General features: G+C 37.6%; 1 protein-coding gene across 10 annotated transcripts in view; it reads right to left on the bottom strand.

Annotated features, from left to right (window-relative positions):
- Window positions 1-14597, bottom strand: part of PKP4 (plakophilin 4) — a 247115-nt gene that overhangs the window by 47494 nt on the left and 185024 nt on the right. For 7 of the 10 annotated variants that reach the window (XM_047721819.1, XM_047721815.1, XM_047721821.1 and 4 more), the window contains 4 exons: window positions 14301-14491; window positions 10257-10809; window positions 4460-4648; window positions 1969-2188 (listed from right to left, as the gene is read on the bottom strand). In XM_047721819.1, coding sequence (XP_047577775.1) covers window positions 1969-2188; window positions 4460-4648; window positions 10257-10809; window positions 14301-14491 — 1153 coding nt within the window. The remainder of the gene's footprint in view (window positions 1-1968; window positions 2189-4459; window positions 4649-10256; window positions 10810-14300; window positions 14492-14597) is intronic. The other 3 variants (XM_047721816.1, XM_047721824.1, XM_047721818.1) reach the window with 1 other exon arrangement.

Raw genomic sequence — 14597 nt, 5'->3', positions numbered from 1 at the left:
ATGGAATTATTTTCCACAGATCAGGCCCTGCTCAAAAGTGACCACCATGAATGCTATTATTCTTTATGTCACTATCACTTTCCATAGGAGGTACTTTGGTTACTCTTTCTAGATGTGTCACTTATACTACTAATCGATTTTGCTTCTACACTAGACAACACAGATTTCCATTTATATAGAAAACATCAATAACTCCTTTAGTCTTATAAGAAATTTTCAGGTTAGGGGCGCCTGGGTGGCTCAGTGGTTGAGCCGCTGCCTTCGGCTCAGGTCATATCTCGGGGTCCTGGGATCGAGCCCCGCATTGGGCTCTCTGCTCTGCGGGGGGCCTGCTTCCTCCCCTCTCTCTGCCTGCCTCTCTGCCTGCTTGTGATCTCTCTCTCTCTGTCAAATAAATAAATAAAAAAATCTTAAAAAAAAAAAAAAAGAAATTTTCAGGTTAATTATAATGCAGTATTAATGGTAAAGAACATGGGTTTAGAAATGACTAAAGATATTACTTCAAGTTTGCTATTTTCAAAACTAAAAATTAAAATCTGTCATGAGCTTTTTATTTTGGTTTGAATATTTAAACTTCAGATTCACCTGGATTCTAGTTTCATCTAGAATAAACACAATTATTATAAAATAATCATTTATTCATCTTACCAAATGCATTATCAGTGAACTTTCACATAACCAAAGCTAGCCGTAACAGTTTCATGCATTAGACTACAAAATTATCATACTATGAATAACTGAAGTATATTATCATACACGAAATCCTTATTTATAGTGAATCAACTTATATCAGAGGTCAAAACTAAAGTCTTCAGGGACACAAATTAAACTCAGAACTCTAATCATACTTCACTGTCTTTCTGGATAGCTATTCTTTTCTCTGCAGGTTCAGCTGAGGTATGGTCTAAATTGCCTATAATTTAAAACACTTTTGGGAAATTTTGCATCTAATAGGGTGCCTCAGTATTTTGTCATTTTGAGGTTTTAAAAAATGAAATCATACAAAGGTATTTTTGACTTAATTATATTGGAGGTACTATAAGACAAATCATTTAAAAACCCTTAAAATGGCAAGAACACGGACTAGCAGAACCAAATGAATGTATGAACTATAAAGAACTTTAGGAAAAAGAGTGATCAGGTGGAAAGGTTTTAGTGAAGCAGTGGGTTTCCCATTCAACTCAAAAGTACTTTTATTTTGTTTTAATGAGCAAAATCTCACTCACGTATTTAATTCACATTCATTAGAATAAGTTGGTAGGTTGCTGAAAATGAATTGATAATTATAACAATTTTCCAGTAAAACAACAATTTGTAGGCAGAGTGAATGAAATCTTGCTAATATATGCCTTCATATAATACTCAAGCTGCTTAAAATTTAGCAATAATTCCACTCTTTCAGAAATTAAAATTCTCTTTGTTTCTAAATATCTTTTTTATTTCCTGAATATTTTAAATGGCTTTCATTACAGATGAGGCTATTTTTCAAAATCAATCAAGTACCAAATGACTCATACTTATCTTAATAAAACAGGCTTTCTACATGGCCAAATAAAATTAAAAGGAGGAAACATGTACCACTGGCCATTTTTTGCTTTTAAAATATAAGAATTTTTTGTCAACTATTTTCTCCTAAATGGCAGAAGTTAATAGTTAATAAAAACACAACACAGCATTGACTAGTACGTTTCAAAATGTACGCAACACCGGTCTTTTCCAGTTTAAAACACCATACTTTTTTTCTGAAGCCTTCATCTAAAGAGTCAGGATAAAGGAAAAGGGGTAAAATGATCTTTTAAAATCTTTCATATAATTCAGACCAAGAGGCTATCACACAACTGGAAATACTAGAGATAACGAGTTAACTGATACTATAATAGACTCAGCAACTTGAAAAAAAGCCAGAAGGAAGGAACCGTTGATGCCCATGATACTGTAGCATTCTGGAGACTCCTAACCAGTACTTGCCTGGGGTCTTTCTGAATGCTGTCTATTGATGGCGATCTCGTGGTGCCATCGTCAGCCGGCACTGCGTGCTGAAGCCTGGTATAATTGCACTCTTGCACTCGGTATTGTATTGGCCTGTAGGGCTCCGCATAGGTAGCTGTTGTGTTCAGAGCATAATTATTTCTTTGGTATGTAAGGGTGCTTCGTTGGCTGGATGTCCTTTGCAGATTTCCAACACCTACTAGAAAGCCAATATTTTTAAAATGATTAGTATATTCTCCATGAGGTGATACTTTCCAAAGTAAAACTATTTTTAAGAAGGATTACAGTTCTAACAATTACATAAATTGCTTTATAGATTTCATCAATATTACCAATTTAGATTTTTTTTTAAAGATTTTATTTATTTATTTGACAGACGGAGATCACAAGTAGGCAGAGAGGCAGGCAGAGAGAGAGGAAGGGAAGCAGGCTCCCTGCTGAGCAGAGAGCCTGATGCGGGGCTCGATCCCAGGACCCTGGGATCATGACCTGAGCCCAAGGCAGAGGCTTTAACCCACTGAGCCACCCAGGCGCTCCAACAATTTAGATTTTACCAATCTAGCTCATTAGTGCTAAAAAGGCACTTAGGTTTTTAGTATACACAAACAATATGCCAATTTCATTAGCAGAAAAGAACAAAAATAAAATGATAAATCTGCTTACATGATTGAGCTTACTACGTTTATTAAGATTTAGTAATGAAAGTGCAAGGGAAATACAGGAAAAGAATTAAACTAATTTGAAAAATAAATGACAAAATGTCATAATTTCATCTTAGCAAGAAAAAACAATTATTCAAGTCTAGATAATTGAGGTCAAACTTCGAACATGAAGCATAAACAAGTTACTTATTTTGATATACATTTTATTTATAGACCTTTGGATTTTAATAATACTGGAAAATTTACTTCATAAGAAGGAAGACTGATACAGCAAATTCTTCTATAGCTACTCCCCTAAATTTTTGCATAATGCTATGTTTAAGGGTACTGCATACTGTATGTAATAGTTCTTTCTTAATTATTGGAAAAGGTATCTCTCCAATGATTGCAGATGTATTCTTCCCACAATTAAATGATTTTAATAACATTATTTATTTCTTAATCTTATGAAAGAAATTCCTTGGGAGTTCCCTTATACTTGATTGATAGGATGCTGAATCACCAATCATTTAATAAAGCCAATTAGATCCTTAAAAAAATCCCTCAATTTATAGAACACAACAAGTACAATATTTCTTCATTAATAACTATTAAAAATTGGTACATTTTATTAAAAGAAAAATCCTGCAACAGACCAAACTGTCAGTGTTTGGCAAAGAATCGGTTCAGATACAGTTTCCTCTCTCCTGGTGTTCTGGAGGTATGCCTCCTAGAGTTATGCCTTTAAGGGGTTATCACTGTGGGCATGTTAATAAATCTGTCCTATCTCTTTTGCTTTTTAAAGATTTTATTTATCTATTTTAGAGAATAAAGAGAGAGATAGACGGAGTGTGAGCAGGGGGAGGAGCAGAGGGAGATAATCTCCAGCAGACTCTGCTGAGTGTGGAGCCTGACACAGGGCTCAATCCCACAACCCTGAAATCATGACCTGAGCTGAAACCAAGAGTGGGATACTCAAAAAACTGAGTCATCCAGGCATCCCTGTATTAGCTCTTTTCAAAAAGAAAAAAAGAGAAGGAAAGAAAGAAAGAAAGAAAGAAAGAAAAAAAGAAAGAAAGAAAGGAAGAAAGAGAGAAAGAAGAAATAAAGAAAGAAAGAAGGAAGGAAGGAAGGGCGGGCGAGTCTCTTGGGATTCCATGAGCCAGACCTGCAGCACGATCTGGCAGCTCACATGGCCATGAGTATAGCTTCTGCTCTATCAGCCACTATGGTGTGGCATATATATGAGTGGGGGTGCATAGGTGTGATGCATTAGCTCCCTATTTTTATAAATGCTGTTATTGTATTCTGTCCCAGGTAGGGTCCATCACAAGGAATATTTATTTCACTCTACACTTAGACACTCAGAGGACATCTAGTATCTAAAAAGGAGTAATACGAAATACACTTGGGCTGCATACAAGCTAAACTGAAGACAGGCAAATAACTCATAAAGGGATCTTCTCTAAATATACGTTCCAGGCAACAAAAATCACAAAGGAATATTCCAACAAAGGTTTTCTTTCTAGATCTGGTATGTTTTAAACCCAAGGAGAGTCAGATTTAGAGCTCTATAAACTTATCTGTGAATTAACAGTATAATCACCATGTTCACTGATTAGATAAAACTAAGGTTAAAAAAAATAACCTATAAATAGGTACAACATGAACTTCTATTTTATGGTTTATTGATCAGCTGTCACAGCTGCTTATCTGACAATCAAATGGGCAACATGATTTCATACTAACAGGGCACCCAATCTCAATAAAAATCTTCTGCTCTTGGGCCTATGTGTTTGGGAATCAAGCTGAACTGCGCCAAGGCCCACCTGAGCCCGTGCGGTACAGTGCTGTCTGAGATCCTTGGAGCTCCACGGTCCCATGGTTTGGGCTGCGGTACACTGGGCTGTAATAGGTCCTCCCCTCATATATAGGAGTGATGTGCAAGTCAGGAGACACAGCTGAACGAAGGTCTTGCCCAAGCTGGCTGTGCTGACTAGCGTAGGAACTCCGTAAGCCTAGAGGCAGGAAAATAACGTCATTAAGAAATTGAGAAAATTGTGCTGAGGTTAAAAGCCTCAATTAATAGGAACTTACTAAGAGGACCAAATGTTAAGTCTAAACACCAAACCTACTGAGTTTTACAAAAGGAGGTTGCCAGATATGAAAGACACCATATATATTCTTAGAGGGAAACTTTCTCTGGCAGCCAGATAAAGGTAAATTTTGTAAGAAAAAATAGGAAATTATTAGATGGTTTGCTACTCTGAAATCCATCCCACAACTGTAAGCTATTTTATCATGGTGACCAAAAAGACAATGTCCTCTTCTACTGTTACACAATTTTCATTGCTAAAACATAAGAACAATGGTTCAGGCCATTCTCTTTGCTGCTCCACAGGATTGGACTACCAGCTCTTTGGGGGCAGGGCCCACCATGTCCCACACCTCTTAAATCTCAACATCTAAGACAATGTCTACATAATAGTGCTTGATAAAGGCTGATGTTCAAGAACACTTTTGAATATGTCTCTCAATTTACCCATGAGTTTTACAGGAAAACATGAAGTTTTATGTTACAAAATTCAGAATATTATCAGTAAACTAATAACGTTTGTTAAATATTATGAGGTATTATATTACTATTTGTTGTTACTGTATTTTTCCTTTTTTTTTTTAAACAAACATAGCTGTTTTTGCAGGAACCCACATGCCAGCTTCTTGTTTACCTTCCTTCTAGTGCAAAGGAAAAGTATAAAGTTAGTACATCAATACCAAATCATTTGAAATATTCTTTCATTTAAATTGCTAATAACTAAAAGGTCAACATTTTTTAAATGGGACATGTGATAAAAAAAAAAAGTACAGTTCAAACCCAAATATTTTATTTTCTTAGAGAAAGTAAATTAGTACATTCAATATTATGATGCTCTGAAGTTTATGATTTGTCGATATTAGGAAGTAAAGTCTATCACTTAGTAAGAATACTAAGGTTACATTCCAAATATGAGCAAGAGAAAGCATAAACATATCTGAAGTCAGCACTTGTTTTTTAAAAGACTGCAAATAATTGACACAATAACTAATTACAAAAAGATAGGATCATTCACCTCCTATTAGCTCTGTTAATCATATCAGAATTAAAAGCAAATGGGCCTGAACATGAGTGATACTGTTGCTTACTGAGGAGTGGCAAGAAAGTTTTGAATATGTAGAGCTTCTGAGATGAATGATTATTATTACCTACCCTGGACAGCAATGCGACATGGAAAGAATCTAAATGAACCAATGTGGGTTTTAGCTACTGGCTCTCTACTTGCTAAAATGAAGATCATAGGATTAAACAATCATACAATTGGGAGATGGTCTGGGCAAACCTCATTTCAAAACCAAGGAAACTGAGGGCCCAAAAAGAAGTCAGATTCGTTCCCATCAGAGAACTGCTTCCTGATAGGGCTGAGAGGAAATTCTCAACACTGGACACATCAAACCCTCAAGGCTCAAGGAGACATGGTGTGAGCAATCTTGAACTCATCAGAGCCCTCCATGAGTTAAAGGGCCAGGTCAGCCCACCAGGGGGATATGGGAGCCAATATAACTCTAAAGATGATATTGTGATCCTTACTGTAAAGTTCTCATTTGGGGATTTCAGCTTCTTATTCACTTGCAGATTTCTCATTCCTCTTAGTAGAGCAACGCTCCATTTCTTTATGGAACCCATGAGTATTTTGAAAAAAGGTACAGGCACTGTATTTGTCAATGGTGATATAAAGTAGGCAGGTAAACGGACCATGGTCCTTGGTAATCTTTTCAACACAAGGTGGTATTTTAACACTCAGTGGGGCCACAAATTCTTGTGATTTGCTGTGAGATTCTGTAGCTCACTCAACACTTGGGCACCGGCGCTGGATGCTCCTGAAGTCATCTGAGCTGCCATGCTCCCACCACTCTCCACTATTCCGTGAAATAAGACTAAAGCATTCTGCAGCATTCTCAGAACGTTAGTGTTGCTCTGCAAGGATCTGGCTAGATTCTTCACTGGAAACCTTGCAGTATGATTGGATTCACAAATATTGTACATATTTACTATAATTTTGTGGAAAAGGTAACAAAAAGAGCTTGTTGATAACTCTTAAAAGCATCCAGTAAATATTCACTTGTTATAAGATTACTTAGTGAGATGAAATTACTATATGTGACAGACTATAATGGGAAACAAAAGCTCCAGAACTAGAGTGAAATATACTACTTTTTGATTTTAGAATCTTTGTGAATAACGTAACAGTGATGGTTACTACTTTTGTTCATCTATTCATGCATGCAAATAAAATGTAATCCTATAGATTTACATTTTAAAAAAATTAAAAAATAACATAGCCTCTATAGAATAAGTAAAATGATTATGTGTAGAAAGTCCACCAAAACTAAGTATCTTTTAAACTGGAAGATAAATTATCTTCTATAATTGTTATTAGAAATAATTTTTCCAGAAGTATTCACACAAATTAATTTTTAATAGTCTTCTCTCCCCCTCCAACTAATGGAAAACACTGATCTTCCACAATATTATTTACTTATACGATAGTTTCTATTTGCAGTTCTACATACTAGTTTAGCTATTACAATGACATATTCCCTGTGATTTAAAATCTTTATATTTAAGATACTAGAAATAAATACAAATTTATCTTCCAAATAGTATTCCTTGCATTCCCAAAACTTTTCTTGACATGCTATGATTTTACTTAAAGTAGTATTTTAGGGCAGGCACATTTTTCTGATGTAGGATGTAATTTTTACACATATTGGATCATCAATGAACTTATGATCACCAAATATCCAAGTGTCTGAATCTATTTCAAAATATTGCTCCAGGCTTATCAGTTAGAAGGTTATTAATCCTTTGAAATCAAGAACCATAGTAAATATCATGACAAGTAAAACACTTTCTGAAGTAAGAATAAAAGAAAAGGAATTCATGAAATAGGATCCACATTCAGAATAAGTAGGCAGGCAGATGAGAAGCAAAGCTTCTCTACACCCTTTATATAAGGAAATATTAGGAAAAAAAAAATCTGTGATAGGCTAGGTCTGCCTTTTCCCCCCTGAAACAACGTCTAATTTCACCTGCAATGTCAGAAGGCAGGCTTTTTTTTTTTTTTTTTTAAAGATTTTATTTATTTGTCAGAGAGAGAGGGAGAGAGAGCGAGCACAGGCAGACAGAATGGCAGGCAGAGGCAGAAGCAGGCTCCCTGCTGAGCAAGGAGCCCAATGCGGGACTCGATCCCAGGACGCTGGGATCATGACCTGAGCCGAAGGCAGCTGCTTAACCAACTGAGCCACCCAGGCGTCCCCAGAAGGCAGGCTTTTTAAACCAAAGGAGATCATCCATCTCACAGTTAAATACAGACAGTAATTTATGTACTCACTTCCTTTCCTGGGTTTCTACTTCACTTTATTGCAAACATAGATTTCTGCATAGCCATTCTATACATTCACAGAGGGGAGTATAGAAATCCTCAGAACTATTTATCTTTCAAGGTTTCCTTGGGAGACAGTATTTCATAAATGATTCCTACCTCACTTTGCTGCAGACTTTCAGAGGCATGCTAGAAAATATCTAAGCCAAGCACTGCTCTGATGACTGAATGAATAAGAGGTGGTTTCTTCACTAGGACTTTCTCTGAGCTAAATTCTAGTTCAGTATTAATTCCTCATGCAAAATTATTCAATTAGAAAGTCTCAAAAGGCTTCTTTACCTTTCTCAAAAGCCATAAGGAAAAGATATTGATTTTACCACACCAAATATTTAAAAACTTGGATAAGAAATATCAAAAACAAAGTCAAAAGACAGGTTACAAAATGGAAAAAATACTTGAGAAGCATATTACAAGAAGCTATTTTACTTTGAGTATAAAAAGCTTTTACAAGTTATACAGACAAAAATCCTAAACTTGTGGTTTGTAGAAAAGACCTAAAATGGCTGATAAACATGTACGATCCTCAGTCATAGCTCAATAAAGGGCATGGGAAACCATGAGATGCAGCTTTTAACCTATCCCACTGGCCAAGATGCAGCACTGGCAATACGCAGTGCTCGTGAAGATGAGGAGGACAGATACACTCAAAACTATTGGTGGAAATAGAAATCTGTGCTGCTTTCCTGAAATGCAGGAAGTAGGACAGTATTTCTTTAAGAACACATAAGCACATTTTTTTGACTCAGCAATTCTACTTTAAGAAATGGATCTCATAGTTATCTTAATATCTATGTGCAAAATATGCCAGAACAATATAGAGCTAACAATATATACTGCATTTTCTCTAATATCTAAAAATGAAAAAACCACCTAAATGTCCATTAATAAGGAAGAGATTAAATTAATTATAATACATCTATAAAAATTGGAGCCCTAGGCATCTACTGACAGAATGGAGCTCTCAGACATATTAAAAAAGATAAGTATATTACACATATTTCTAGATGTATAAGGTATATAAATATATAGTAGAATTCCCATCAGTATAAAAAAACAATGTGTTCACATGTGTATGTAATATATATATACTTATACATATGAACACAGACACATACACTGGTGGGTGGGACTGAGTGAGGGTAGAGGAGCTTGGGATTTTCACTTTGCATTCCATATTTTCTTATAGAGTTTTAATTTTTTCCCCATTGTTTATATGTTAGTTTAAACACTTGTAACTTAAAACACTAACTAAAGATAAGTTTCATTTTGATAAAAAGAACAATGTCTATATATTATGTGGGAAACCCTTCATGAAAATACCCAGAAGGAAATGGCTGTAATATCAAGCACCTTCCTGATGTCTTTCTGATTTAATCCGAGTGGCATTTGAAGGTAATCATAGGAGCTTTGTGAATTTCCTGTCGTGAAGCTAAAATCAAGGCAGTTGGTGAGAAAAATCCATATTGTGTAACATTAAAGCATTTCTTTTTTTTTTTTTTTTTAAAGATTTATTTATTTATTTATTTGACAGAGAGAAATCACAAGTAGGCAGAGAGGCAAGCAGAGAGAGGAGGAAGCAGGCTCCCCGCTGAGCAGAAAGCCCGATGTGGGGCCTGAACCCAGGACCTGGGATCATGACCTGAGCCAAAGGCAGCGGCTTAACCCACTGAGCCACCCAGGCGCCCCACATTAAAGCATTTCTTAAAAAAAAAAAAAAAAAAAAAAAAAGCTCAGTATCTCAAGAGATATTCTGATACCATCTTTTAACATAACTTAGGGGTTTGGAGAGGGGTAAGCTTAGCTGGTGAAAACTCTTTCATTAAAAAACAAAACCCAAACCCAACAAACAGCTTAGAATTCCAACCAGTGCTTCTACAATGCAAAAACGTACTTTTCATATCCTAATATTGGGAGAGGGAAGAATGTATTCCTTGTGAAAAAAGATTTCTGGTTGATAGACATGTACACAGTTTCATGCATTAAGAATTAGAGCTTGAAAGAAGTCGGCCTGACGTCAGCAATGTAAACTTTGAGAGAAAAACATGAGCTTTTCCTACTTCATCGTGCTCTGTTTCAGCTCCGACTGCACAACTGCGCACAAGGCTTCCTCCCCGGGCTTTATGTAGTGCTGTCGCCTTGCACTCACCTGTCAGGCTGTCTGGGCGAGGTGGAACCATTCTTTCGTAAATTTCATACTGCTGCTGTCCAAATTGTTCCATGTCGTGAACAGTCCTTTGCAGTGAAGGTCCCAGATGTTGTGGTACGGCAGTCATCCCTGAGCGTTTGGGGGACGACGACCCCACCTGGCCTTGGGATGGGGAAGCTACTCGAGTCTGTGCATCCATCAGGGTCAGCGGGGACCCTACTCTGGCGGTAGTTTGGTACTGAGGGGTTGGTCCGTTGGGATTGGAGGTCTGCCGGGAGGTGACTGACCCAATCCGACGTACAGCTGTTGGGGAGGCGGGTCTCTGTGTGGCGTATGGAGAGGCTGCCCGCTGAGCAGGTAACGTGGTGGAAGAGTATGCACTGGGGTTCAGTGGTCGGGAGTCGGTCACTGACGGAGAGCCAAATCCACTACCCAGAGAAGTTCTCAGTGACCCCCTTGAAGGAGACACGCCTGTGCTGATAACATAAGAAGGAGACTGTGCTCTAGATGGAACTGAACTAACTCTTCTCATGGCCCGATTGGCTACTGATGGCTGATGAAAGGGGGGAGAAAAGAGAATGGGTTTATCCAGGGTTTTGTGTCCACTGTCATTACAGAAACAAAATGCACATAACTCACTAAAGAACGTGAATTCACTGTTTTTTCCTTTTTATGCTTTAGAGCTGGGTATTTGTCCTTATTGTGCTTTACTTGGTCTACCTTTTCTTGGTAGTTTAACCTCTATCTTTTCTCCTTCAGAATACTAAAAACCAACTACTAAAGAGAGATCTGAAGAATACTTAATATTCCTTTTTCTTTCGTCTTTATATATTTTACCCTCTTGCCTATGCATTTTTCACAACAGGTAAGATGTTGTTTTCAATGCTAAGTGAAATAAGAAAGAAAGAAAGACAAATACCGTATGATTTCACTCACATGACCTGAAGAAACAAATGAAGGAACAAAGAAAAAAAAGACAATGGAATTAAAAACAGACTTCTAATACAGAGAACAAACTGGTGGTTCCCAGAGGGGAGGCAGGTGGGGCGATGGGTGAAATTATCAGATAAAGGGAATTAAGAAAACATTCATAGTGATGAGCACTGAGCAATAGATAGAATTGTTGAATTGCTATACGGTACATCTAAAACTAATATAACACTGTATGTTAATTATACTATAATAAAAAATATGCTGTACTGCAAGTGTAAAGGGTCACTGGAACAATCTATTTTGTGCCCTGTGAGTCAAACTTTGGCCAAGGTAATGCATTTATGTAAAACAAAACAAAACAAAACAAAACAAAATTTGAATGCATCAATCTAAATGTAGCTAGAGGACTGTCTATAATTTACTCATCTTTATGGACTGGCCCCATTAACAAAAGGAATGTTCTCTCAATGTGGAATAAATGAATATTTGCATAGGACCTGGGGTCCAAAGCTCTCCTCTGTTTATCTACTCTCAAAGGACAGCTTGGTTGCACAGGTACTCCAGCCAAATTTCTCTTCTTTTGGCTCAGGTGTGGCTCCTGGTCATTTTGGGCATTTCTTTCTACCTCCTTTGATGTATGAGCTCTTAACTTTGGCTGGTGGATTTAAAGAGATGCAAAAAAGTACCCCCAAATCTGTTGCAGCAGGAGGAATGCTCAAAGTCTCTGGTGGGTTCTTGGCTAGCCAGCTGGAAAAGACCAGAATGGGAAATGAAGAACATTTCTGCTATGGATGGTCCTACTATGAATCTGTAGACTCCTGCAAACACTAGGTCTCAGAGGCCTTTCTTGATGCAGCACATTGAGGGATGGTGGCTGGACTGGGGCACTGGCCTGAGAGGAACAGGCCTAGGATCTGACAACAGGGTGCTGAGCTGCAAGCCCAGGACTAGGCTCCTGGAGTACCGTTCCCACCAACCCCCTCTCGCTTTTTTAAATTAGGACACTAAGAGGACAAACTGGAATAAGGCAAGGACTCTGTACATTCTTAGATGTCATTAAGAGGAAGAATCATTTGTCTTAGGAAGACAAGCAAGTAGACCTATGCGTGCTCAAACTCAACAACTCTGGAAGGGCAACAGCCATGGAGAGAAGATTGGGGTGGGAAAGCGATGGTAAATAAAACAACAAGGCAAGAAAGAGGGAGTTTTCAAATGAGTAGACAGTTGGAAAGTTAAAATCTGTGCTCAGCGTTTAGAAATAGTGTTAAAAATAAGTTAAGAAGATCTCACATATGAGTGATTTCCTACCAAAATGGGATCCTTGGTCTAAGAGCTAGAAATGTGTTGCTCAGACTACATGCAAATCAAGAGATTTCAGAGACCCCCTTGCAATCTAATTCTTCAGCTCTAGGAACAAAATCAGCTTACCGTAAGTTGAGAAAAAAGAGGTAACATGCCCACTTTTGCGGGGGGCGGGGAGACAACAAATTTTTGTAGTTAAGATCATTACTATTCTAAAGTGTGATCAAACCAGCCAATATAAAAATTCACCTAAGCAGATAAACTCCGGTAAGCACTTAGTCCAAAGCTGCTCACACGTTCCCATCAGAGCATCCCTATCGGCAAAGGAATAAATGTATACTCTAAGGACTGGGGGTGCGGCTTGGCTTAAAAATGCATGCAATAGGAACATGATGATTGGACAAGAAAAAAAATTCATGAGCTGTATTTTTGTTTACTTTAATACAGAAATGTTTCTCATTACTTAAAAATTTCTGGGCACCTGGGTGGCTCAGTTGGTTAAGCAACTGCCTTCGGCTCGGGTCATGATCCTGGAGTCTTGGGATTAGTCCCACTTTGGGCTCGCTGCTTGGCAGGGAGTCTGCTTCTCCCTCTGACCTCTCCCCTCTCATTCTCTCTCAAATAAATAAATGAAATCTTAAAAAAAAAAAAAAAAAAAAAAGAAATCCATTAAAAAAAAATTTCTTCTAAATTGTTGAGCCAAAGTGCCAAAGCCTTCTCGTGTTTCTCCTTCGGCATGTAAAGCCTGGTCCACTGTGGTGTTAACTGTAGGGCTCCCTCTATTACATCATCGGAAGATTGGTGGCTGCCTAACTTCTTGGATGATCTTGCCATTTTTCAGCTCCACAGAAATCACTAGGGTACTTGGACAGATTGTTATCCTCACTGGTTACTCTCATTCAGGATCCTATTGCTTCCATTAATTCTGGTCCATGCTAGTGGACTGATGTGAATAAAGTGGCAGTGTGGGAGGAGCTAAGGAGTTTTTGTAAACATATACACAGGCCATCTTATTTTTTGACCAACAAGTTAGAAAATCCTAACTTAACAGAATGGCTACACTTGTATATGATAATCTTCCATAGGCAAGAGTATAGACAATCTTTTTTCTTTTTTAAAAATTTTATTTGTTTATTTGACAGAGAGAGAGATCACAAGTAGGCAGAAAGGCAGGCAGAGAGAGAGGGGGAAACAGGCTCCCCGATGAGCAGAGAGCTGGATGTGGGGCTCGATCCCAGGATCCTGAGATCATGACCTGAGCTGAAGGCAGAGGCTTAACCCACTGAGCCTCCCAGGCACCCAAGAGTAACTACATTCTAACAAAGAACTGTGATTACAGGGAACAATTCCAAAGGTGAAGGCAAAAAACTTTGGTTGGAACAGGCCAGTCCCATTTTATTCAGGTGTGAGAATAGTGCTCTGCCCTCTAGGATTCTCTAGAACATATTGTAGCTCTATCATTTTCAGGAATGCATGACCCCTAGAGAGAATACAATGATCCACCCAGTTTTCTCATACTCCTGCCCTGGACTCTTCCTTCCATGCCAAACTTGCTTCTTCTAAAAAAAATTATTCTCCCGTATCTGGAATTTGTCAGAATTCATTAATATGAGCTAATAAATAATTCCTACAAGATTTTTTTTTTTTAAATATCACAGACCTGAATAGTGTTAAAATGGTTTTACTACTTTGTCCATTCTATAAGATCAGAACTGTACGAACTGATTTTACATCTAATACAGAACACTTACAAATGATACTCGGTTAGGAGGCTATTTCTTCACAAGGCTCTCGATGTGCTTGGCTTACCTGAACCAGTGTTTGTCCTTCAGCTCTTGAATTTCTCACCAAATGGTTATTAGTTGATCCTATGAATGAATGCTGAGGTCTATTTTCTGCTTTACTCAAATTCTGGCTGTTGTGGAAACTCCCTGCTTCCTGGTATCCACTGTCAGAATAAGAATTCATTTGTGTTGAACTTCTTGAGTTACCCAATGATCCTGAAGGAATGAAACCAGCAGGAAATATATTTATTTTACACTTCTGACGCTCATTTTCAAATAGCACAAATTAAAAACAAATCGATACTTAAAAGATAATACAACA

The sequence above is a fragment of the Lutra lutra genome, chromosome 3, assembly GCF_902655055.1.
Source record: "Lutra lutra chromosome 3, mLutLut1.2, whole genome shotgun sequence".
Taxonomy (NCBI): domain Eukaryota; kingdom Metazoa; phylum Chordata; class Mammalia; order Carnivora; family Mustelidae; genus Lutra; species Lutra lutra.
The sequence above is the reverse complement of the archived record's forward strand: the minus strand, read 5'-3'. Positions and strand labels throughout refer to the sequence as shown.